General features: G+C 40.8%; 1 protein-coding gene across 2 annotated transcripts; it reads right to left on the reverse strand.

Moving 5' to 3' along the window:
- Positions 1-216: 216 nt before the first annotated feature.
- kansl1l (KAT8 regulatory NSL complex subunit 1-like) lies at positions 217-23,112 on the reverse strand. Of its 2 annotated transcripts, XR_008386085.1 has the most exons (16): positions 22,781-23,112; positions 20,225-21,359; positions 15,684-15,825; positions 14,438-14,611; positions 12,801-12,925; positions 10,903-11,098; positions 10,314-10,446; positions 7,750-7,872; positions 5,262-5,381; positions 5,004-5,107; positions 4,735-4,844; positions 3,542-3,602; positions 3,206-3,318; positions 2,014-2,104; positions 1,208-1,454; positions 217-1,102 (listed from the first exon to the last, which is right to left on the reverse strand). XR_008386085.1 is itself a non-coding variant. In XM_053626232.1 (15 exons), the coding sequence occupies exons 2-15, from the start codon at positions 21,289-21,291 to the stop codon at positions 1,338-1,340; spliced, it is 2,676 nt and encodes an 891-aa protein (XP_053482207.1). In that variant the 5' UTR covers positions 21,292-21,359; positions 22,781-23,112; the 3' UTR covers positions 217-1,337. The 2 variants fall into 2 exon arrangements, 1 of the variants encoding a protein (XP_053482207.1); XM_053626232.1 differs by having other exon boundaries at positions 217-1,454.
- Positions 23,113-24,317: the final 1,205 nt, after the last annotated feature.

A 24,317-nucleotide genomic window follows, 5' to 3' on the forward strand; every position in this document is an offset into this window, starting at 1 on the left:
ACTATGTGACTCAGCAGCGCTGCTCTGTGGCCACTGTACGTAACACGCTCATACACAAACTTTATTATGTATGTGTGTGTTTACAGTGTTGCTTTTGTCCTACATTTTATATCCAGATTCCCTTTTTCACTTTTTTTTTTTTATTCAAAATGGACGTTTTGCAGATTTTAGTAGGAATGTGTCAGCCTTAAGGTTATCTATCATCTAGTGAGCTCCAAAACAATTTAGAACCTATAGGCTACGCATTCGAACTGTACACTCTCTCTCTACCACGAGTACGGAGCAACAATTTCGATGACGTCATTCTGCGCTTCAGCTTCTCATCAGATTTTCTGTCCAATCAAATGCTCTCTAGAATCTGAAGTGTTACGAGCCGTTACTATAGAAACGCTGACGTGTTAATATTACCCCGCCGTTCACGTTACGGCTGGAGCCGTGTGCCAACGCGTAAATAATGCACACCTTCTAACCAATCAGATTTGAGAACATAGCGTCCTACAGTCCTGCTCTAGATCCATCATGCTGCTGCAGTGAGTAAAAGAACGGATCGTTTAATGAGTCGTTTAACGAGTCGTTTGTGACACTGGGGGGAAACAAAGTCATGCTGCAGTTTAAATTATAAGCACGTTAAAGTGTTTTCTGACCTCGGATGCATGTAAATCTACTGTACGGGACCTTTAAAACAAAATTAGGCACATTTCGAAACCATAATAGGTGCGCTTTAAAGTAGACTGTTACCGTACGTGTGTTTGGTTTTCTCCAATGATCAAGTCTGGAGTCTGCATTATTTTCTGAGATATGTCGATTTACTGTCCAACAGGAGGAAAACAGTCTGCAGTTTCTCCGCTGCAGACCAGTGCTGAGACTACAGCTTGTAAAAACCATACATACTTATATAAAAAATAAATATACTACGTTACGTTACATTAAAATGTGTTACGGAATGCATTAAAACCATGTATGTTAATAAAATATACAATAAAACCGTGTTAAAACTCGTATTAAAAAGCATCTCAAAGTATCGTTCAGTAACGATGGATTTACATCTGATTGTTGTCGGCAGTGTGATGTCACTTCCTGTAGTGCACAGATGAAAAGATGTCTGTGTGAACCAAAAAAAAAAAAAAGAAAGAAAGAAGAATTCCATCAAACTGAACCGCAAGGAGTTAAAAATTCATTAAATGAATTGTCCGTTTAACCCGCGTACCAGTGTGAATTGGTGTTGAAGTCATTCTGGGCTTGTTCCGTGTGCGTCCAGCAGGGGGAGGTGTGTGATCATAACCCAGAGATGAGGAGACAACGTTCTTACAGCTGCTGTCTGACAGACTCGATTCCATCTACTCGTTCTTTGACCAGACCGCGTCCTCGGCCTTAAGTGCGTCTTCGTGATGTCTCAGAGTATCCTCGTCAGGCTTAGACAGCGGGAACGTGCGTCTCTCCCAGGGCAGCTGAGGCTAGGTGGACACGGGAAACAAACACGTGAAAAAATATGCCTCCTCCCTCCCTCTCTCGTATTTCTTACACTTTCTCTACAAGCTTTCACCCTGAGCCTGAAGCTCTCAGACAGGGCAGTAAATCGTGGTGTCTGTAGCACAAGCTGTAGATCTGTGCGAGTCAGGGTATCTAGCACAAGCAGCTGACTTTCATGACAGGTGGAGGATTTGTGTGTGTGTGTGTGTGTGTGAGAGAGAGAGAGAGAGAGAGAGAAAGAGATGGCGTGGAGAGAAGCCATCACCTTTTGACATTTACTTCTGCATGACGGAGATAAAGGAGCTACAAAAATAGATCTGACACTACAGAGGCTGCAGGTGTGTGTGTGTGTGTGTGTGTGTGTGTGTGCACACTAGGCTCAGGGCAATCAAGCCAGCTCCTCAGAAAGATGCAACACAACCATCCACACTGCTGCTGAAGGGTTCCTCAGAGCTAACGTCTCACGACGATACACACCGCACACAATACTAAAGACACACTACTCCTAGAACTAGTATCCGTTAGCATTAGCACTGCTCTCACCTCTCTTTCCTCCACGTTGTCCTGTGGTGCATCTGTAGGTGCGCTGCACGCCCATGGCATCGGTTCACAACCAGACGGCACATCCGTACAGCTGGAAAACCAGTGTGACAGGAGTGGAGACACAGATATTAGTACACACCCTTAATAATCGTAATAATCTACCAAATTAAAGACAACAAATCAGAAAATTCTTAAATTCTTAAACATAAACTCAGAATGTAGGTTGCATCGTGGAAATCAGCATTTCTATTAATTATACAGCTACCGCAATTACACTGTTCGACCACCAGAGGTCCCGATCTGTACAACCCATAGAGTTCAAATAAATAGAGTGCACGCTAGTCACATGATCACATTCTTTTATGGACAGCCTGCGCCATTTCCGGGAATCGTCTGCACTCGTGACCGTTCACAACGTATAGGTTATACGGTTACGCAAGCATGTTAGAACAGTTAAAAAGAGCTCTTCGGTAGCTTTCAAACGACACGCAATTCAGGAAGTCGAACACAGAAGGCGGGCATTTTAGCCGACTTTGGAGCTCATTATGTTTCAGTTGATCATTTTCTCTGGGTCAGAGATTCTGTTTATTCAATCAAATATTTGTTAGAATTTATACATATATTTATTTATTTGCTTGTTGTTAAGATCTGAACCTGTAGGTCATTTTGTTTACAATATTAAATCCTAAACACATTTAGATTTTTTGCATTGTTTATTTCAGTTAGGTCAATTTTGGTCACAATATTCTGAGAATCGAATTCAATCGAACTGTGAAGCCAGTATCATGAATTGAATTGTGACTGGAGGATAGCATTATACTGCCATATATATATATATATATATATATATATATATATATATATATATATATATATATATATATAGAGAGAGAGAGAGAGAGAGAGAGAGAGAGAGAGAGAGATAGATATAGATATAGATATATTTTAACTGAAAAACTTACTACATATTTGTTTTTCTTGTTTGCCACGCACCCAACTTGCGACCTGATTGGTCAGGGGGTAAAAATAAATAAATAAATAAATACAAATGCTTCACATCACTCAGTGAAGCTCTGCTTTGTAAAAGAAAAGAAAAAACAGAAGGGAGCCGAGAATCTCATGTAAAACGCACCCTCAGTTGCTCTCTGCTTTGATTTCACACACACACACACACACACACGCACACACTGACCTAGTCCTGAGTGTGCATCTCCTGCCCTTTTCCCAGGAGCTCCAGCAGCGTTTCTCTCTGCGCTCATATCTCTGGTGTCGCCGAATAAACACCTCATCTGATAGCGACTCCACCTGAGACAGCGGAAAAGAAGAAGATACACTTCACCCGCAACCTTATATTATGATGAAGACCAACCGCAACGGACATCCGGATTACATGATTTGGCTCGGGATAATTTCCCCACCTTTAAACGTAGCTGATCACCAATTTTACAATCATTTCTGTCCCATAACAACGATTTTACAAAGCCTGCATTTAATACAGAGATCGAGTCAGGAAGATAACTGTCTGTACCTTATGGATATCCTCCTCCACCTCTTCCTTTACGAGCGGGGAAAGCTCCACTACCCTCCAGCTGAAGGAACACAGAGGAGATCAGTCATAATCCCAGTCTTGTATGAACTCCTTGTCCTGATTTTTATCTTTAAATGTTATACCGTTGTCATGCACTGCGCCTCGACTGGCACTCTTACACGTCTGCGCACTCAGTGATACCTTTGTGTAGTTACCGATGCATCCCTAATAAAGCTTGTCCATTTGGAAAGGCAGGATAAAGTCAGCTATGTCCTAATCTACCATTAGTTTATATTGACGTTAATGTATGATTCCAATCCTACAGACCATTGACAACTTCAAAGAAAGAGGAACACTGTATGGGGAAAAGTATGAGGACCATCATACCCATATGTTCTTGTTGAACATCTCATTCCAAATCCATGGGCATGGATAAGGAGGTCGCTGCTATAATAACCTACACTCATCTGAAAACGCTTTCTACTAGATTTTGGAGCGTGGTTGTGGGGATTTCCCCATTCCACCACAAGAGCTTTAGTGTCTGAGGTCAGGCTTGGCACGAAGTCAGCATTCCAGTTCATCCCAATGGCGTTCAGTGAGAGTTGAGGTCAGGGCTCTGTGCAGGACACTCGAGTCCTCCCGCTCCAACCTTGGCACACCATGTCTTCATGGAGCTTGCTTTGTGCACAGGTTTGGACCGGAAATTGTAACATTACAGCATACAGAAACATTCGAGACAGTTCCAACGTTGTGGAGAAGGTCCACATATGGGTGTGATGGTCAGGTGTCCGTATACTTTTTCATGGATTGGGGTCAATCGTCCCTTTAAAGTGAAGCATCAATGCAAACCAATACAATATAGTTCTTCTTTATCCTAAGATGAAGCATTTCTATCCTGATGGGCGTGGTCTCTTCACACAGCACATGAGGATAAATCAAGAATGATGTAAAACATACATTATGGTAGATTTTGGAGTGATGTGTTAGACAGCACTCTCCACCACCATCATCAATACACCAGGTTGGCGGGAAAAAATGGTTTCATTCATCGAGAACCGTTCCAGAGACGTGTAGAAGCACTGAAGCTGTCCTGGTGGCGACTTGACCAGTTACTAACACACTTTATTGTCTTGGTTTTCCCTTCTAATATGTCATTTATTTTTATAGTTGAATAATACTGTATACCATGATACCTGGGTGTGGGAATGTCCTTATACTGCAGCTTCTCCACTGTTGTAGAGGCAACCAGAGACATGTTGTTTATGTTATAGATGCTTTCGCCTTTTCTCCTTCGCAATGGAAACTGTGAGGAACAAACCACACAAGATTCATTTCCCCCCTGCACAACTGAATCACTTCACACTAGTGAAAAGTATGGGCGTGACCCATCGCCTAACCCATTACTCATTATAGCGTAGCTATAGGGTATAGTTCAGTAGTAGGAATGTTCACGAGTGTGTACCTGTGACTTTCTCTGGTGTGGCTTTGTGCGGTGGGGTGTGAGAACGTCCTCTGTACTGTCCTCAGCACTGGGAGAAAACATGCCAGACTGGGACAAACACATATCTGCAGAACAACAATACAACAATATGCAGCAGAATCATAGCTAGATTTGATGGAACTTGTATCAGCTATACCCACCATATCGATCCCCACTGCAAGGCGTATAATTACTGACAGTTTGATGCACAACGTTTCTGTAACGGAGAGTGAGTCGTACCGGCATCTTCCCGGCGCTGGCGTCGTCTTGTCACTGTCCGCCTGCAGGTCTGTCTGGGTGTCTCCCAAGTCGGTGTTCCTTTACAATGCGTCTGTGCAGCCTGGCGCTCATGTGTGCAATCTGCAACATATTTTCATTTCATACATATTAACCCAAACATAGTTTGGACGAGCAAATACCTCATCCAAAATCTATCTAGACTGACTAAAGAGATTTTTTTTTTAATCCAAATCATTCCTTTAAAACAGCTTAGAAACAATTAGCAGAGAAAAGCGTGCACAAGCACAAAAAACGCCTTTATGTTTTCATTCATGCAGTTCTCAGCATTCATCCAAAATTTCACTTAGTTGATATCACACCATACCACAGTGCTGCTGAATTATGGATTCTGATTGGTGTCGATTCGTTTCTTTTACACCGCAGCGCGCTCGAATGCTCGAATCTGATTGGTCAGAACGTGTGCTTTATTTTCGTATAATAGCACGGCTCGGAAAGTAGGTGAAGGTTTCCCTTATCGCGCTTGTTCTGATCTGTTCGTATCGTTTCTATAGTAACAGCTCATTTACAGGAACGTGTATATCTCAGATGCTCCACAGAAGACTAATAATAAATGGGTTTTTAAAATGTTGTTTATTTTATAACAAAGTAAAATGTATAATCGTTGATGTGGTGATGTTTTTTGTTTTGTTTTTTTTGTTAGGAGACATTATGGAAGGAGTCATGGTTGTAAGCACTTTGTAACAGGCGAAGTTAATCAGCTCAGGAAAGTCTCCAGGACAGAGGAGTTGACAAGCTGTGTTTTTTGAGAGAGAATGAGAGTGAGAGAGAGAGAGAGAGAGAGAGAGAGAGAGAGAGAGACTATAAACTGTGTATAAAATGTGTGACGTCATCCATTAATAAATAAGACATTGTACTCCTCGGCAAATTGTTGTGGTGCAAGCGAAATAACACACTCTAGACTCAACTGAGAGAGAGAGAGAGAGAGAGAGAGAGAGAGAACAGAGAGAGCCTGGTGAGGCATATATCACATAACAACTGGACACAGGAACTAATCTGACGTCTCACAACATTAACTCTAACTATAAACTGTTAAGATGTGCCATGTTTCACATGTTAATTCATTAAACATTGTCATCGTCGGCAAATCGCTGTGGTATAAGCAGAATGACACACTCCAGACCATGCTGTTACAGGAAAATAATCTACTTCGAGGGTAGCAGTGTGTGCGTCATGCTGCATCACACCCTCCCCCAAGCATAGATTATTTCTGTATAACACCATGGTCTGGAGTGTGTTATTCCTTACTTCTAACAGCAGCTCTGACAACAGTTTCATTTTTCTACCTGGTGTGTTGATTTAAGCCACACCCCCTGAGCTACTCAGCTTCACTCCTTTTCCCCGAATATGCATCTTGTGAGGTGTAAGTAGTTTCAACAAGCAAGGGACGGTTGACTAACAATATCTTCTTTTTTTTTTTTCTGGTCTTGTAATGGATGTCCAGGAATGTCTCTAGTCAGCTGATGCTCACTCGGCGTGCAGATGTGCTGCTAACTATTCACATCAAGGATATTTCTTTGGCTGTTTCTCTGGTTTAAAGATCATTAGACACCCCCCCCCATCAGAAACAGGCAATGATTCATGATTAATGATTACAGTGGCTGAATGAGTGACTGAGTGTGTGTTTAAATGTGTGAGTGCATGCGAGAGAGAGAGAGAGAGAGAGAAAGAGAGAGAGAGAGAGAGCGAGCGAGACGGAGATGTTTTCTTGGTGCGAGGCCAAAGAGAACAGCTGTAAAATCAGCTCGCATGTAAGAACCCAGTATTAACATAACACTGGGGTTATCTTGGCCTTAACACGTTTTTAGAGTCACATTTACCATACCTTATGGAGTATAAATGAACACTAATACATTAGATCTATTGAGAGAACGTTATCAACACCATATATAACTTGTATTAATGTTAATTACTGTTCTTGCTTGGTTCACATTATTTTAAAGTCATTTTAATTTCATGTCTTCATGATTCAAAACCAGTTCGAGCTCGTCCTCTTCGACCCTTGTAATGTACACGATTTCTTGTTATTCTTACCGCAGTCGACATATTCGGTGTCTGAATTTTTCCTTTTTTGTTCTTGGTTTCACTTGAGCCATAGCACTAATGTTGCTAACAAGTGAGGAATACTGTATTTTAGCTACCAAATCCACGTTGTAGAAAGTCAGGGGTGAACAGTGACAGGCAGGGGCAAAGCTCAGGAGGCTATAGCATACATACATACATACATACATTATGTAATATGAATAAAGCTTAAGGCCAGTTGATACTTAATACATGACTTTACATGCGTGACACACATCCGCTTGTGTATCACGTGTACTTCCTGAGGATAAAATTGGACGTTTGGTAGACGGCACGTCAGAGCCAAAACGTTCCTCTATACCTTTCTGTTGTCTTCGTGATCGTTTGCTTGATTTGTGCTGTTTCTTACTGAATATGGAGGATGCATGTTTCTCTGCAGCGGTGAAGCTGGGCGACAGAATGATGGATCGAGACCGATGGAACCAATCGTCTTTGAAGGAAGCCGTAGGGATCCAGTGGGACACTGTGCTCTCTGTGGAAAAGGATACAAACAGCAGAAACTCAACAGAAACACCAGGCACGATGTCCTGATAATAAAAGTAGTGCGGTTGCAATACAACAGGACGAGAAAACAACTTCAGTTTCTGGTATGGTCTGGGTGACACGTGCTATAACGCAAGTGTCATGATATAAAACTTGTGAAAAACTGCTATCCTTAAGAGATAAGTGTTAAATGTAAGTATGGAAAATATTCTCATTGGTCTCAGGCTCATGAATCAAATCCACGGCTTGATTAGAGACAATGGGCCCTTTGTTTCCATGATCATAACACAACCACAAACAAACAATACACAAAATCAATCACAGTAAGAGTGTGGAATTTACATTCTTTTTCATAGAGCAGCGCATTTGAAAAAATAATAAATAAATAAATAAAAGTGGGTGTGGTTTAAACCATCTCATCTTATTCCATTCAAAAACAGTGACACTGTCCTAATGAAACGTGATTAGATCTCATTTATAGATTTCACATCAAGATTTTAAAGGTAGATTAATTAATTTTTTTTTAAGAGTTGAGAGCTGTCTAAAAAATGTACAATATGCTTTCTGTCTTCCTGTTTGGTTTTCTGATGTTCAGTCACATATGTGAGCCTCTGTGATAAGAGGTGTAGTCAAGACCGCCATTGTCCAAAACCAAGTCCAAGACCGGGACTAGCCGAGATCGAGTCAAGACAGAATCCTATGGTCAGTGGAGGTCAAGTCAAGATCGAGAATAAAAGCAAGACTAAAAAAACAAAAATCAAATCTTTTTCTAGCCCAAGCCTTTACTTCACCCAGCTGGCTTCATTTCCACTTTGCGCCAATAATTAGACTTTAATAATTCGTTTTCTAGAAGAAGGAATTACTTCCTGTCAAACTATATACATATAAAAAGCCAAGAAAACATTATTAATATTATTATTATTATTTTTTACAAACTCTAAATCAAGACCGAGATCAATGCTCAAGACAAATCCAAGTCAATACAGGACTTGTTTCCTACACCTCTACTCTGTGACAGCTTTTATAAGTCCTCATCATCATCTCCAGTAATTAACAGAGTCTGGTATTTAATTCGTTGTATTAAGACGTCTAATTTGTCCTAATAATTCTAGAATATTCTCTGTATAACGACACGTTAACTGACATTTAATAGCTACAACTAAGCGATTTGTTCTTATTGAAGGGATTCCCAAACCAAGGGTCACGACCCCATGTTGGGTCGCTTGATTTACAAATGGGCTCACTCTCAAATCTCCCCTTTTGTTTCGTTCAATTATTCTACACATTAATATTAGGAATCTTGAAGACAGGTTTTATGTGCTAATATTTAGCCATTTTTAAATTTATATGTGCTATTTTATTTCTTTTTAATACATGCTATTTTTGTCATTTTGTAGGAAAAACTGAAATTTCCCTGCCCGTCGACCTCGTCTAAATATACTAGTGTTATGTCTCAAATCGCATACTTATGTACTATCCTAGACCGTTAGTGATTATTAACAGTAACCGGTTTTCCTATTACAGTTAGTCTTTGAATGGTAAAAGCATCTCATGTCACCTTCAGACCCACTAAATGATCTATTTTGCCTGCCTGTCTTTATTGTCTAGATTAGTAAATACTTTTGAATGTAAGGTTAAAGCTTTGTGATGCAGCCCATGACAACAATCATGACAACAGCGCAAATTTTTAAGAGTGACGGAACTCATCTAATGTTGCTGCTTAACGTCACTGTATATATAATAATAATAATAATAATAATAATAATTTGGCTTGCGTTACAGCTGCTGTTCTGCTTAAGTAGGAATTTTAACTAGTTAAAATCTTAAAGCAGTTTCTCAGGTCCTCGTTAAGATTCTGACTTTGTTCATTTTTAGTCTAACTGTTCCACGTTCAGCGTCTAATCTTTCACGTATTGAATCCTCATTGTTCACACGATCATTGTGTTTTCAACCGTTTGCACATTTGGTTCTGGATTAATGACTACGATGATTGAGGATCATCTTGAAGACGTGGTCCCACTCAGGTGTGCGGCTTCATCAGTTTTAGGTCTGTAAAGCCACTCGTCGTCGACGTGAAGTGCCGTCCTTACAGTGTTAGCCTGCTGGTTCCTGACTCCAGAGTCTGATGATTCAGTCACGTTAACACACGGAGGATCAAGTGCCTGTGAGTTTCCATCTTCTCAGCTGTCCAGTTGCACTAAGCCCGCTGAAGACCACTTTAATATGCGCATTTATTACCATTATGTTTAAGTGCGTCAAACTGTAACGAGAAATATTCTGATGCGGTTTTGACACACCCGTCACACCGTTAAAGCTCAATGGAAGTGAGTTCAACAGCAAGCAGGAGATAATTCAGGGGATAATCCCCAGGGGAAAATCCAAGGAAAACTTCCACTGTGATAATGTAACGTGAGCATAAATCAAACTCACTGCTTGGCTTGAGCATGCCGTGAAGTGTGTTGGCTGTACTATTTGTGCTTTTGGAGTGCACTAGGTCTGAACACACACTCATGGGATCACAGGAAACAGAGCTTGAGCGCCGGTAGGCTGAGGAGTCTGCACCCTAATAAGTTGAAAAAATGAGAGAGATCAAGAGAGAGAGAGAGAGAGAGAGAGAGAGAGAGAGAGAGAGAGGGAGTAAACATCAAAAGACAATAGAGTCTAGCTTTATGCTATACAATGATCAAAAATGGTTCAAAACGACTATGTGATTATTTAGACATGATTTAGACTTTGCACTATGCTAACTTTGCTGTACATTAACCACGTAGGTCCACAAAATAAACAAGCAAACTTCAGACACCAACCATGGCAAGAGTTAATTGTGTACCGTGCCGAACGTTCATTTTACGCTGTCTCACACTTCCTCAATTAAGAAGAAGGCGCGATATTCTCGGCTTTAGTCCTCAGAGACTTTTAGCGCCGAAGGTCGGTGAGGTTTCTGAGGGAAATGCATTTCACCAAGCCTTCTAGGTGATACCCACACAAAATACACACATATGGAGAAAATCTGTGTGACCTGCTGTGTGACTGGCGATTGGTCCATGATGAAGAGGCGGGGCTTGTGGTAAGTCACCAAAGGGCGTGTCCGTGCACACACAGGAGCGATGTCCACCTGAGACAGGAGCTGACCTCGGCGACACACACGCCTCTTCTTCTGAGCCGCCTTGCGCGCACACGTGGAACCGGTGTGCAAGAACACGTCTTTCACGTGGCTACACGAGCGAGAATGAGAGAAATAACAAATCCACAAAATCTATTGCTGATAACAAATGGATTCAAAGATGCATTGGTATTTAACAAATAAAATGTACAACGGTTAATATCCTGAAAGGAGACGTTTATATAACATTATTGAAGGACTGTGTAACAGTCAGTAACATTTACACGAGGTAACATGACAAGCCGAGTTTTTGTCTTAATAACTTCAGGAGAAATAAAAATAAATAAATAAGAAGAGAGGCTGGTGAGGGAATGACTATTTATAGCTGCTGTTTACGATGTGATAACAGGAACTAACTGACATCCATACCATGAAAATGCAATTATAAACGGATAAAAAAGTATTTAACAGCATGTTGTTAAACCCGGTTGTGTTTTTTTTCCCCCCTTACTTATAAAATCGTTATACAGTGTCTATGTAATACTGTATATGTACAGTGTTAATTATAATGTCCCAGAGCTTCAGCTGCCAGACGTCCTGTGTTTAGACCACACTGTTTACACTCAGCTTAGACAGTATAGGAGAACATCCAGTCCACTGAACTTGAGGAATTCCTTATCTCATATACACCTTCATGACTTCTCTCAGGAGTCTAAACGTAAGTGTCCCAGACACCAAATAAACCTTCTGACAACAAGAGAAAGAAACCGAAAGACATAATGACCCACGTCATTTCCTCATATGTTGTTTTTGTGGTGTTATTATTATTAATTCATATTATTAGCAGCAGTACTATCAGCATTAGTCTTATCACTGAGTTTGAATTTAAGATAAAAAGAGAATAAAATGGAGGAGAGAGAACCGAGTGCTAGAACCTAGAACACTCGACAACCATGAGCTCCTATAAGCAGCTGACTGAAGATCTGAAAAATTGATCAAGCGAACTGATCCCTACACGACAAAACAGCAAAACATCTCCAGCTCACAATTTCCACTGTCCGGGATTAAGAAATGGCAGTTAAGGGGAACTACGGAAGTCAAGGCGAGATCTGGAAGACCAAGAAGACTCTCAGATAGAACTGTGTGAATTCTGGGTGGAAAGGCAAAATCATTTATGACACTATGATCATAATATGACACTAAGGACCTGCAGGAAAGTTTGTGGTGCACTGCTAGAGTATGTAACTACTGTGCAGCATTGCTTAGACAAACATGACAAACATGATCTGCATGGAAGAGTCATCAGAAGGAAGATTTACCTGTGAGCTTATCTAAAAAAGTCAACGTCTGATGTATTCAAAACAACACCGAGGTATTTTCTGAAACAAGTGCTATGGACCGATGAAATAAAAATTTAACTCTTAGACCACAATTGCCAAAGGTATGTCTGGATAAAAAAAAAAGAAGGAGGATCATAACACCTTGCTGATTGTTAAGCATGAGGTTGGATCTATTATGCTTCGGGGGGAAACATTCCACAATAGATGGAAGAATGCATTTCAGTAAAAATCTGAAAATTCTGGAAGCAAATGTGACAGTCAGTCAAGAAACTGAAGCTGAAAAGAGACTGGCTTTTACAGCATGACATGATCCATAAGACGCCGCAAAATCCACCAGATACTACTGCCGGAAACCCAAGCTGAAGCTTTTGGAATAGCGCTCAGAGACCATTGACCTGAACACCATTTAAAAACCTGTGGGTGAATCTGAAACATGCTGAGTCACAGAGAGAGCAGAATGTCCAGAGTCCTGACCTGTTAAAAGGTCTTTTTCTTGAGCCTCTCCAGCACCTGCTGTCTCCTTTAGCTACAGGACAGCGTGAGGACGAGTCACTCAGAGGAACCATCAGACTGTTCACTATCTGACTCAGCTGGGCACTCTGCACACAAACACACACACACACACCACACTTAACACATTACAGCACAAGGCTGTAAAAACTGTTTATTTCATCAGCGATGAAATTGCGAATACATTCCTTATAAAATAACACAGTTGTGGACCTGTCGATCCTGAAGAGGTATAATGATTAGTCCCAGCAAGGAAGAGAGTAGAAATGCAGTAAACAGTACAAAAACATTTACATACACTATAGTCCTGTCACTTATCTAATCTGTCTCATAGAAAACATCATAGAAATGTCTCCACACGGCCAACATTTTCACATCTTTTCTTTCAGAAAAAGTTTGAGCCTTTTTTTTGGTTTTTCAGACAAAAACTAAAAGCGCCATTTTCAGCTTAATTTTTGGTGCCTGAATCCCTAAAACAGTTAACTGATGTTAGATCTTATATTTGTATGTTAGCCAAGTTGAACATACGCTGACTTGATTTCGCATTGATGAATCAAAACGTTCTCAGAGCGCCGTGTATCTGTCAAGCTCGAAAACCGAGTCAAGTCGAGTCGAGAGCACCAGCTAAAACCTCACTAATGTGAGGCGGGGGCGGGGCTTTGGCGAGTCCAAACACCTACGCAACTCTCAGGCATACCAGATTTGTATGTCAATTGGTTCGTCTGCCTGTTTTATCATAGGTCATAGGACTGGTCTTTTGGCGCATTTTTGAGAGGTAACTCATACTAGTATACTCCAAGTAAAAAAAAAATAAAAAAAAACGAACCCAGGGGATCATTTTACATAAACATGCATCCATGTATCTAGTCCGAAGTCCCCTAGAATATATCAATTCTGCTTAAAATCCAGCTTTATCTAGCTCAACATAAGATGTTGAGGGGAAAATAAGAACGCTTGTCAGTCTCAAATAATGCAAGGAGAGGACATCACAGGTTATACAATAGCTAATGACTTGATATCCTTTTGTCAAGGTCACAAACACGATGTGCTACATGATCATAACTTAGTTTGTATTAATGCACTTAACTTAAATTATGCATGTCAGGAAGCTGGGGTCAGAGTGCAGGGTCAGCCCTGATATAGCACCCCTGGACAGAGAGGGCCTTGCTCAAGGGCCCAACAGTGGCAGCCTGGCAGTGCAGGGGCTTGAACCCCCAACCTTCTGATCAGTAAACCAGAGCCTTAACCGCCAAGCCTCCACTGGACATACGCTATTAGGTTATGTTAGCTATGAGTTTTAGCCTCGTCAGTAAGGATTTCAGGCAACCAAAACATGGACCTGGGCAGCACACTGGAGCTTTCACTTGCCCAGTGGGTTAGCCAATGAGTTTATTATTTGTCCAACATTCAGACGTGCACAGAACTGAGGTATAGTGTACTAACCATGTGTTCATTATGCAAGGTTGACTACTGGGTAAATTGTCCATGCCCTCATGTGCACAAGGTCTCAAACTTCTCTTAATAAATATACCTCACAATAAAATATTTGTATGTTTTAACCTGTTTTGATATTAAAACCAGAATAAACGCCTAAATCTCACCTGTCTCTCGATGTTTCGGAGGAGGCATGTGGGGCTGCTAGGCTCCATGTCGAGCTCGGGGTGGAGATCGTGTGTGTGTCCCGCTGTTAACGTCAAACCGGCCGTCTCGGTGAGCAGAGTCTGCTGGATCTGCAGGTCTGTCAAAGGCTGAGCCTCGGCCAAAACAACACCTCCCTGCAGCAAGAGGCAGCGTTTAAAGCGGCGCTCACGCTGGACTTTCACCTGCCGATTTTGTTTACTGAGGTGCAACAGAATTGACGCCGTTATGAACGACACTGGAGTGGTGGAATTTTTGAGCGATCGGTTTAGGTTGGCTAGCTAGCATTGCACTTTTTTTTTTTTTTTTTTCCAGAAAAAGGAGAAAACGAAGTGATGCAAATATTAGCGGTCAGCCTCCATTTTGTTATTTCTTCTAGAAAAAGGAAAAAAAAAAATCTGAATATATGAGTGTACGGACCATTATAGAGCCTTTGAATGTCTCATTCAGATAACAGAACATTTTCACAGCTGGGTGGAGGAGGAGAAGGAGAAGAGGTGGAGACACGATGCTGCTACTCGTCGTCAGCCAGGCGAGCATTAGATTTTCATTTTTCTACACCAAGAATGAGATGTGTATGACAGCATGGCTGACAGACAAGCTATTGTGTATCTTGCTTTTTGTTGTTGTTCTTCTTCTTAGCAGTTGTCGCGACAGCCCTGAACAGTACCGCTCCCCACCTGCAGAGGTCAATATCTCCAGTGTTATAATCAGTTTTTAATTTCCTACTTGCATGCTTTGCTTTGTTTACCTGCTGGTTTTCTCAATACATACGCACATGCTCTTCAGTTTGTCTTCGTGAAGTCTTGACATTTTTTTATTTTAAATGTTATATAAGTTCTTAGCTGTGTTTTCTCTGATTCTGTGTTCTACCATTTTGTGACTCCATGTTGGATTGCCCTTTTGTTTGATGATTTGCCATATGTTGTTTTTTTTCTTCTTCTTCTTCTTCTTCTTCCTCCATTACTGTGTTTGTCCCTTCTTCTATCTAGTCTACGTCGTTATAGCAGTAAATCAATTCTTATTCATTAATTTTTTTCCTAATTAAAAACGGTCAGTAGAGTATACGAGGCGTTACAAACCTGTAGACAGATTGACTAAATGCACCCGAATCCGTGTTGGAAACCTGGCCTTGTTTTTTTAGGAGGACTGCAATCCTTCATATTTGAGCCACAGAATTAGGAGTGGAGATAGGATCTCTCTCTTTACCTTGCTGGCGAGGAGGTGCTGATGGAGCTGTGAAACCTGCTGAATCTGCAAACCCAGTTCAGACAGCCTGAGCTTCAGCCACGTCCACTGACTCGCCAGCTTCGCTCTCTCGCACTGAAACCTCCACTCGCATCCCAGACAGCTGAGAGAGAGAGAGAGAGAGAGAGTTACTCGTACATACAGCAGCTCGTTGATTCACTCGAAACAAGACGGATGGTTCATTTTCCCTCAACGGAGAAGACCTCGGGGGTATTCCATGAAGCGAGCTAATAAAAGCGGGGCTTATTTGTAATAGCCTGGCTTGATTTCCTACAACAGGTCAATCCAGGGTCGGTGAGGTCCATCAACGAAGTTCAAGTGCAACGTATGTACACAAAAAAACAAAAACAAATTCACTTTGTTGTGTGCACAACGGCAGAACAATTGTTCCTTAATATTGTTTCCGCCCGATGATACGACGCAAGCACGAGGCTTGGGTAATATTTAGCTAAACGAAGCTTTACGACTAACCTCACATGGAGCAGGTTTGTGAAACATCTACTGTCTATCTCAAAACTTGTGCCATGATATCCACGCGTTTTTAAATAAACATGCGGTTCATCTACCCGAGACTCCAGTGACTGACAGTGCCTCTTATATACGAAATGTTTGTTCGTGGAGTCAGGGTGCAAATGCGCAAACTTAGTGTGGTATTTATTTCATTCGTAAGGGCCATCCAAGGATCATTTTCACAGTCCATAGCAAGGTTCAATGTGGATGGAGGCAACATCACAGAAGTATACTCCATATCCAGAAATGATCATACAAGTCATAGAAACACCTGGCCAGACTCCGCACTGAAACACAGAACAGGTGAACACATTAGGGTAAAAAACCAATGATGAGACCGGGATGGAGACAGGACGGGACCCAAAACAAAGGCATGAATGAAATAGCGAGCGGAGACTTGTGACTCACACTGAGTAGTGGGAATGTGTAACAATACTATATCGAGCATTTTTCAGCTTGTTTAAATATTACGCTCAAATTTACACGTACTCCCACCAGGACATCAGTTTGATCGTACGGATACGGCAACGATGAATTCGAAGAAATTATCAGAGTAGATTTAAAACCTTGCCCATTGATTGCTATATTTGGGATTCCTGATGCCTCAGTTCCATTAAGCTCTGTACAAAAAGATCTTATCGCTTTCACATCCTTAATAGCAAGACGTTCCCTACTGTTGCATTGGAAGTATGATCACTATCCATCCATCTCCCAGTGGCTTAAGGACATGATGTATTTTTTTTTTTTTAACTCGACAACATAAAATATACGATGAGGGGATGTATTGACAGGTTTTTCTATAAATGGCAACCCTTTATTTCATATTTTATGGAGTTACAGGCACTTCCTACTTGAATTTTTTGCCTGTTGTGGAATTTTACAATATATAAACAACCGGATATTAGTTAGCCATGATGAGCCGGGGTGGGGGTTGTTTAGTTGATTGTACTCTTTAATACTGTTTTTCTTTTCTACACTCTTTTCTACAATAAAGGAAACTGTTGGTGGAATGTGCGTACTCTTGTTTAACGTTCAACATTCGATTGTATGCTATTCTGATGAACAGAATCATAGATATTAAGCCAAGAATTCTTGCCTCTCAAAGGCAAAACATTATGTGCTTTACTCTGTCTGAACCCTGTGACCCGCTCTTCCTGTTCAGTATATATACAACGAGTGAAGTCTCTCTTCAGACGGACTAGCTAATAGGAAAATTCCATGAATAGTTAGAGTGCAGTGGAGCAGCAATAAAAACAAACACACACACACACACACACACAGGGGAGGTAGGACTCTGATATCTCCTGCTGAGATACAAACCCTCCTGGTCATTGCCTAAACACACACACACACACAAAACATCTTCTCTGTGGGATAATAGGATATTTGTTCCTACATATTCTGTTTTTACTTTCATTTCTGTCCAATTCCTCCTGCCATATAATCACACACTGCATCTGGGTGTGCCTTTAAACACTTTTTTTTTCTTTTCCACGAGGTTTGCACACCACAACTAAACCACGATAAATTCTGAACACGTGTTAAACAGAAGCTGAACCGAGGACACGGCACGAGAGGCTGGTCAGATTTTTTCCACCAGTTATGAAACTGTTCTCGGGACAGTTCAACGTTTTCCTGCGTGTTTGGGCTTACATTGGCCTAAATGATGTCCCTGCTGGTATTCTCATTAAAACGTTAAAAACATTCAAACGCACCAGATCTGGATTTATGACGCTTACCAAAGCACGGGGAGATTATAACAGGTGATATATATATATATAACCAATCAGGCGGATTCTACTGCATGTTACTGCTTCTTCTGATACATTTTCTGTGCTCTTCTTATCTTCTTATAGTGTTCCACCTCAGTTTCCAGTTGTACGATTAAAGTACATCATAAATTTAACCGTTTATAGCTCCATTTAATATTCTGAAACACCCTTTAGACAAGTTACTTCTTGTTATCGCTTGTGTTATAGCAGCTCTAAAGAGTCGTTTTCTCACTAGCGGATCTTTTCATGTTACCCCGTAACGTTTACGTGTCGGACGCAGACACTGGAGACCCCTTCCTTAAATGTTTAATAAATAAATGCCTCCACACGGAAAACTCCACCATATTAAACGTCCTCGTTGCCATTTTGAAGCTCAATATATTCGGTACCGGACCTCTTTGTTACACAACGACATTTTTCAAAAATCATGTTTAAAAATAATTCGTGTTTATGTGGAGCTTCTGCTATACAAGTCTCCGTGAACGAGTCATTACTGTAGAAACGAAAGCGTATATATAATACGCACCTGGCCAGCTCTATTGCTCTAAAATTAATCAATGCCTTCTAATCGATCCCGGGTCTCAGAAAGAAATTGCAAACTGTGATATTCCTGGTATAAATGATATTTTAAAAGGGATCATACAAGTTTAACAAAAATTCTTACGCTATATCAAACGTAACCCACTCAGAGTGTGTGACGTAGCATATCCCTTTGATGCTACAAAAGAAGCTGAAACCACAAACCCCACCGACTTGACCCAAAAAGACACAAGTGACACAAAGACAACGTCCAAATACGCCGTCGAAACCTTGGAGTTTAGACACCGGGAGGCCATTTAGACACAGCTTGAGATGAAGGCTCTAACAAAGCCTGTCATTTACCCACAAGATCATGCTTCGGCCCTGCCAAAAAACAAATCATGGACATGCCCTACACACTTTTGTGTTCCTAGAGCTCATAAAGTGATGGGCTTTTGTCATTCTTCTCCTTCTTTATTGGAAAGTTCCGTCTGGAAGGGGTGGGGTGGGGGGGTGTACTGTGTACTTCCTTGCCTGTACACACACACACACACACACACACACACACCTTCCTCTTCCTGCATTCCATCTAAATCCAGGCATTAAAAATACTGTATTTTCATCGAGATTAGCTATCAAGATCCAGCTTTTTTTCTCTCTCTTTTTTTTTTTTTTTTACTTCAAACTTATCTTTATAGTCTGATCCATGTTCAAAAACTATTCAAGGCACGCCTTAGGTTTGAAGCTTGCGTCTTTCTTTAGTTTTTGCTACTACCAAGTACCGTAAGCTTTATTAGCGTGGGATTTCAAGTCGAAATCATCACACATTCATCTCAAACCTCCTCAAAAGTGTTCAAGATCGCCGTACGATACTGTTTCTCGTAAAAACAAACAAAAAGGACCAGTGGCTTCTGATTGGTTGGAATGAAAACCTGCGCCCACACCGGCCCTTTCCGAATAAGATCGGACACCCCTGGTCTAGACGCAATGCGTTGGCTACATCTCTGTGTTTTAATGCACATTTCTGTCTAGTTGCACGTTCATATACGGTTTAAAACCGAAGCAATTGCACACAAGTGCGATCATAGCTTAAGCGTCAACAAAATAATTATTTGTTTTTTTCCTTTTCCTTTGGGAAAGGATGGATCCAGGCAGGATTGTGACGGACATATAATCTTACCCAGTAGTAATAATAAAAGGAGATTTCGACTACATGTGTCCTGCTGAGATGTTAAAGCCATTACATTGGCATTTCCAGACAGTTGAACCCTAGCTCAAGGCAAAATAAGATTTTTTTTTTTTCTCGAAACAGTCCACGAGGTCTTATTTGTATCCAGAATTCAGAGGGACTTAAGAGCTCTTTCCGCCTTCTCTGATCTGCAGAAGACTGATGTTTATGTGCTCCGGGACAAGTTCCGGTCTCGACACGAATGGCGGTTCCTAATTATAAGACTTTGTGGACGGGACTAAGACTCTCACTGGACAGAATATACGCCTATGTGATTTGTCAGGACCGTCATTGATGAATGCTACGGTCATACTTTTTACAGACTGTTCGATTTTAGTTGTTAAGAGTATCCACAGCATGAGATGAGCTTTTGAGGCTCCAAAGATATATAGTGCATATATAGTACGAGTGTTGAATAAGTGTTAGTACTGTAATATATATATATATATAAATCACTTCTGTGTCACACTCACCCTGAGCTGGGTCTCTTTCCTCTGGTCTCTTCTTCCTTGGTCTCATCATCATCTGAGCTGCTTTCTGTAGCGTCTGAGTCCAAAGCCTGCTGTGCCTCGCGAAGTACTGCCTGTCCACACTGTACTAAACTCTGTACACATCTGATAAGCTGCACACTCTCAGAGCTTTTCTCCACTGAGGAGCATTCAGAGGAACTGCTAAGGGTGCCACTTCCCTGCTGCACTGCTGGACCACTCAACGTTGAGGATATCAGCCCGGAAGAGTGATCAGGAAGACAGTCGGCTTCCCCACGAGCCCCTAAAGCATTAGCACGTTCGTTTATTGCGGGACTGAGTGGATCAGGTTCGGTTTTGGCGGACGTGGGTGAGAGTTTCCTCCTCATTTCGTCAAGTTGCTCGGTGAAGTTCTGCAGGGCGTTTTCACCCAGCAGGGCATGGAGCCTCAGTTTCGCTCCGTCCATGCGAGTTGCTAATACACGGTGTTGAGACGCGAGTCGCGCTGTCTGAGAGTCCACTTCCTCCTGCACTGCGCTGTGAGCTGCTGAGAGCCATATTGGTCTTAAAGCATTGCTCTGGTTGCTGTTCCTGAATCCGCTTGATATTGCTGAAGAAAGAGGTTCGCTTCCTTTTTGGAAGCTCTGCAGAGGTGATAGAGTTCGCATTAAGTTCTGATGATCTTTCGAAGCACTCCCGGACTGTTCTTCGGCCGCGGTTTGTTCTTCGAAACCGGAGTCGTCGCGAAGCGACGGACAATCCGCACCACTTTCGTCAATGGACGCGCAGCCGAGCAATGATCCCAAGCTTGGCTGGAGCTCCATTTGATAAGATGCTGAGTTGTGAACCAGTGACTGTAGGGGTATCTCTGGTAGCTCCAGAGAACTTTTCATTCTACAGGAGTCTAGAACGGACAAGGAGGAGAGATCGAACCAAAACCTAGCATAGCTGTCGTTCATCGGTTTAATCTGAGCATCCATGTCTCTGCTGGAATTCACGTCTCGGGTTAAAATTGGCGACGAAACGTGAATCCTGCGGTCTTTCTCTAAAGTTTTGTCGAGGGCTGGCGGCATTATGAACAAAATTCTTTCTCGAATTTCCAAAATAAGGCCAGCGGATATGGGTTATTCGGTGTCTTGGGCTAGAAATAAGAACACAAATGAGTAACCTCATGTGCTGTAGACTGGAACGTAATGGCTCACCAAATTTATTATTTTAATCTATACTGTGAGCTGGAATTGCTGAATTAGATCCCAGTGATTTATTTTAACCATTAAATGAATGACTTTGAGTTCAAATATATCTACGAAATGTGCTATAAAATGATGATATATACTGTATATACACAGTATATCCTAAAATAAATACTAATTTAATACAAACTGCCATGGACATTGGTTAAACGATAATCCTGTGACATATTACATGAGTAATCCTGACAAACACTTTATATTCATTCTGGAAATGTTTACAAGACCCAAAGAATACAGCGTCTTGCATAAGTATTCACCCCCCTTGAGATGTTCGGTATTTTGTAACGTTATCACCCGGACTGACACCTGAATTTGGGATTATACAGTATGTCACGAATCTACACCCAACAACCAATTATTATAATAAAGCTGGAAGAAAGAATTTAGCTTGCAAAATGATTTCCATTTTTATAACTGATACTTTTCCAGAACTTTCTATCAGACTTGTACTTATGCGAGCCACTGTATGTTTGTTCGTGCATGCCTTTAAATGTTAACGTTAAAGCCTAATTTCTTAGTCTTTTTTTTTTTTTTTTGGTTGAAGAAGCCAGATATAAATCGCTTTACACTGTCTGTGAGACCTTGTTCATAATTCTGCAAGGCTGTAAAGACTTATCTTTTCCAAACACCTTCAAAAAGTGTAGTCAGTTTATACTTCTTCTTTTTAATATATATATATATATATATATATATATATATATATATATATATATATATATATACACATATATATATATATATATATATATATATATATATATATATATATGTGTGTGTGTGTGTGTGTGTGTGTGTGTGTGTGTGTGTAATCCTTTTGTTTGGTTTATTTTCATGTTTAAAACAGCTCTCTCTGTATATGGCAGGAATAGATAGTATACTATAAGAGAAGGTGGGAGGCTTCGTCCCAAACCGCGCACCACTAACGTAATAGGCCGCCTGCAGTAACCATAGTAACGGTTGTATGGGTAATTTCTGGCATCCTATTTAGTGCACTAGTGCTCGGTTTAGGACGGAGCCCAAGCCTGATCTTTTCCACACGTTTCAACTTCAAACTCGGCGTAGACTTGTCTAAATGAGGAGGAAGCCGTTTCACGTTAACCGTAGAAAAGGTTTACGGTAGCTAGTTACCGAGTTAGTTAACTTTGTAATTTTGTTGACAGAGGACTGTACAGCTGGGACATTCTTGTTACTCGGATCTCCTTAATAAATCGCAATAAATGTTTACGGGAATTATTTTAACCGACAGAAATATAAGCACTTCTTCAACAGAGTAACAACAACAACAACAAAAAAAATATAGTAAACTTACCAAAAATAGCGATTTCAGAAGGGGGGGGATCCGTTGAGATTGGTCAAATCTGTAAAACCGCCGTTAAACAAACCAGCGCGCGAGACAATCCGAGAGAATATCCTGACTGCGCTCGCGCGGCGCTGAGCAAACGGCTCGAGCAGAGGAGTCTCGCGCGCCGGAGCGAGTTCACCATGGCAACGTATCCTGAGTCAAGCGGTGTCCAAAAATCACACACTTCTTCTACACTAAACATTTACTCCCAAAGTGTGTCCACAATCACTCTGCTGAAAATCTATACAAAACAAATAGAAATGATCACAGATATTCTAATGGTTTCCACTACAAACACCATTACAAACCATCAGCTGTTTAACCATTAAAACCATTACTAAATGATTTCCATTACCTAGGACATATTAAGGACGTGGTTTCTTAATGGTATCCACTAGACATAACATGCCTCCAATAGAAGACAGCAAATTACCAGTAGAGACCCACAGGGACCATTACAGTTTCCATTAAATCCAATACAATTCCCATTATAACCATTAAAACCATTACAAGTTCGAGGAGGGTTTCTATTGTTTACTCCCAAAGTGTAGACAACAAATTACCAATAGAGACCCACAGGGACCTTTACAGTTTCCATTAAATCCAATAAAATTCCCATTACAACCATTACAAATTCGATGAGGGTTTCTATTGTTTACTACCAAAGTGTGTCCACAATCACTCTGCTGAATATATGTATATATATTATACATATAGAATAGAAACCATCACAGGTATTCTAATGGTTTCCACTACAAACACCATTACAAATCATCAGCTCTTTAACCATTAAAACCATTACTAAATGATTTCCATTACCTAGGACATATTAAGGACGTAGTTTCTTAATGGTATCAACTAGACATAACATGCCAGCAATAGAAGACAGCAAATTATCAGTAGAGACCCACAGGGACCATTACAGTTTCCATTAAGTCCAATACCATTCCCATTATAACCATTAAAATCCACTACAAATTCAAGGAGGGTTTCTACTGTTTACTCCCAAAGTGTGTCCACAATCACTCTGCTGAAAATCAATACAAAACAAATAGAAATGATCACAGATACTCTAATGGTTTCCACTACAAACACCATTACAAACCATCAGCTGCTTAACCATTACTAAATGATTTCCATTACCTAGGACATATTAAGGATGTAGTTTCTTAAATGGTATCCACTAGACATAACATGCCTCCAATAGAAGACAGCAAATTACCAGTAGAGACCCACAGGGACCATTACAGTTTCCATTAAATCCAATACAATTCCCATTATAACCATTAAAACCATTACAAATTCGATGAGGGTTTCTACTGTTTACTCCCAAAGTGTGTCAACAATCACACTTCTTCTACACTTAAAAACTCCAAAACAAAAGTGTGTAAACCGACAGTAGATTAAAACGAGACATTTAGCCATAATTTGCTTAATTAGCTACAACACTAATTAGCTCTGAATGTTTTGGAACGTTAAAATGGGTTCCTGTTATTATTTATCA

Source organism: Ictalurus furcatus, chromosome 6 (assembly GCF_023375685.1).
Source record: "Ictalurus furcatus strain D&B chromosome 6, Billie_1.0, whole genome shotgun sequence".
In the NCBI taxonomy this organism is placed as follows: domain Eukaryota; kingdom Metazoa; phylum Chordata; class Actinopteri; order Siluriformes; family Ictaluridae; genus Ictalurus; species Ictalurus furcatus.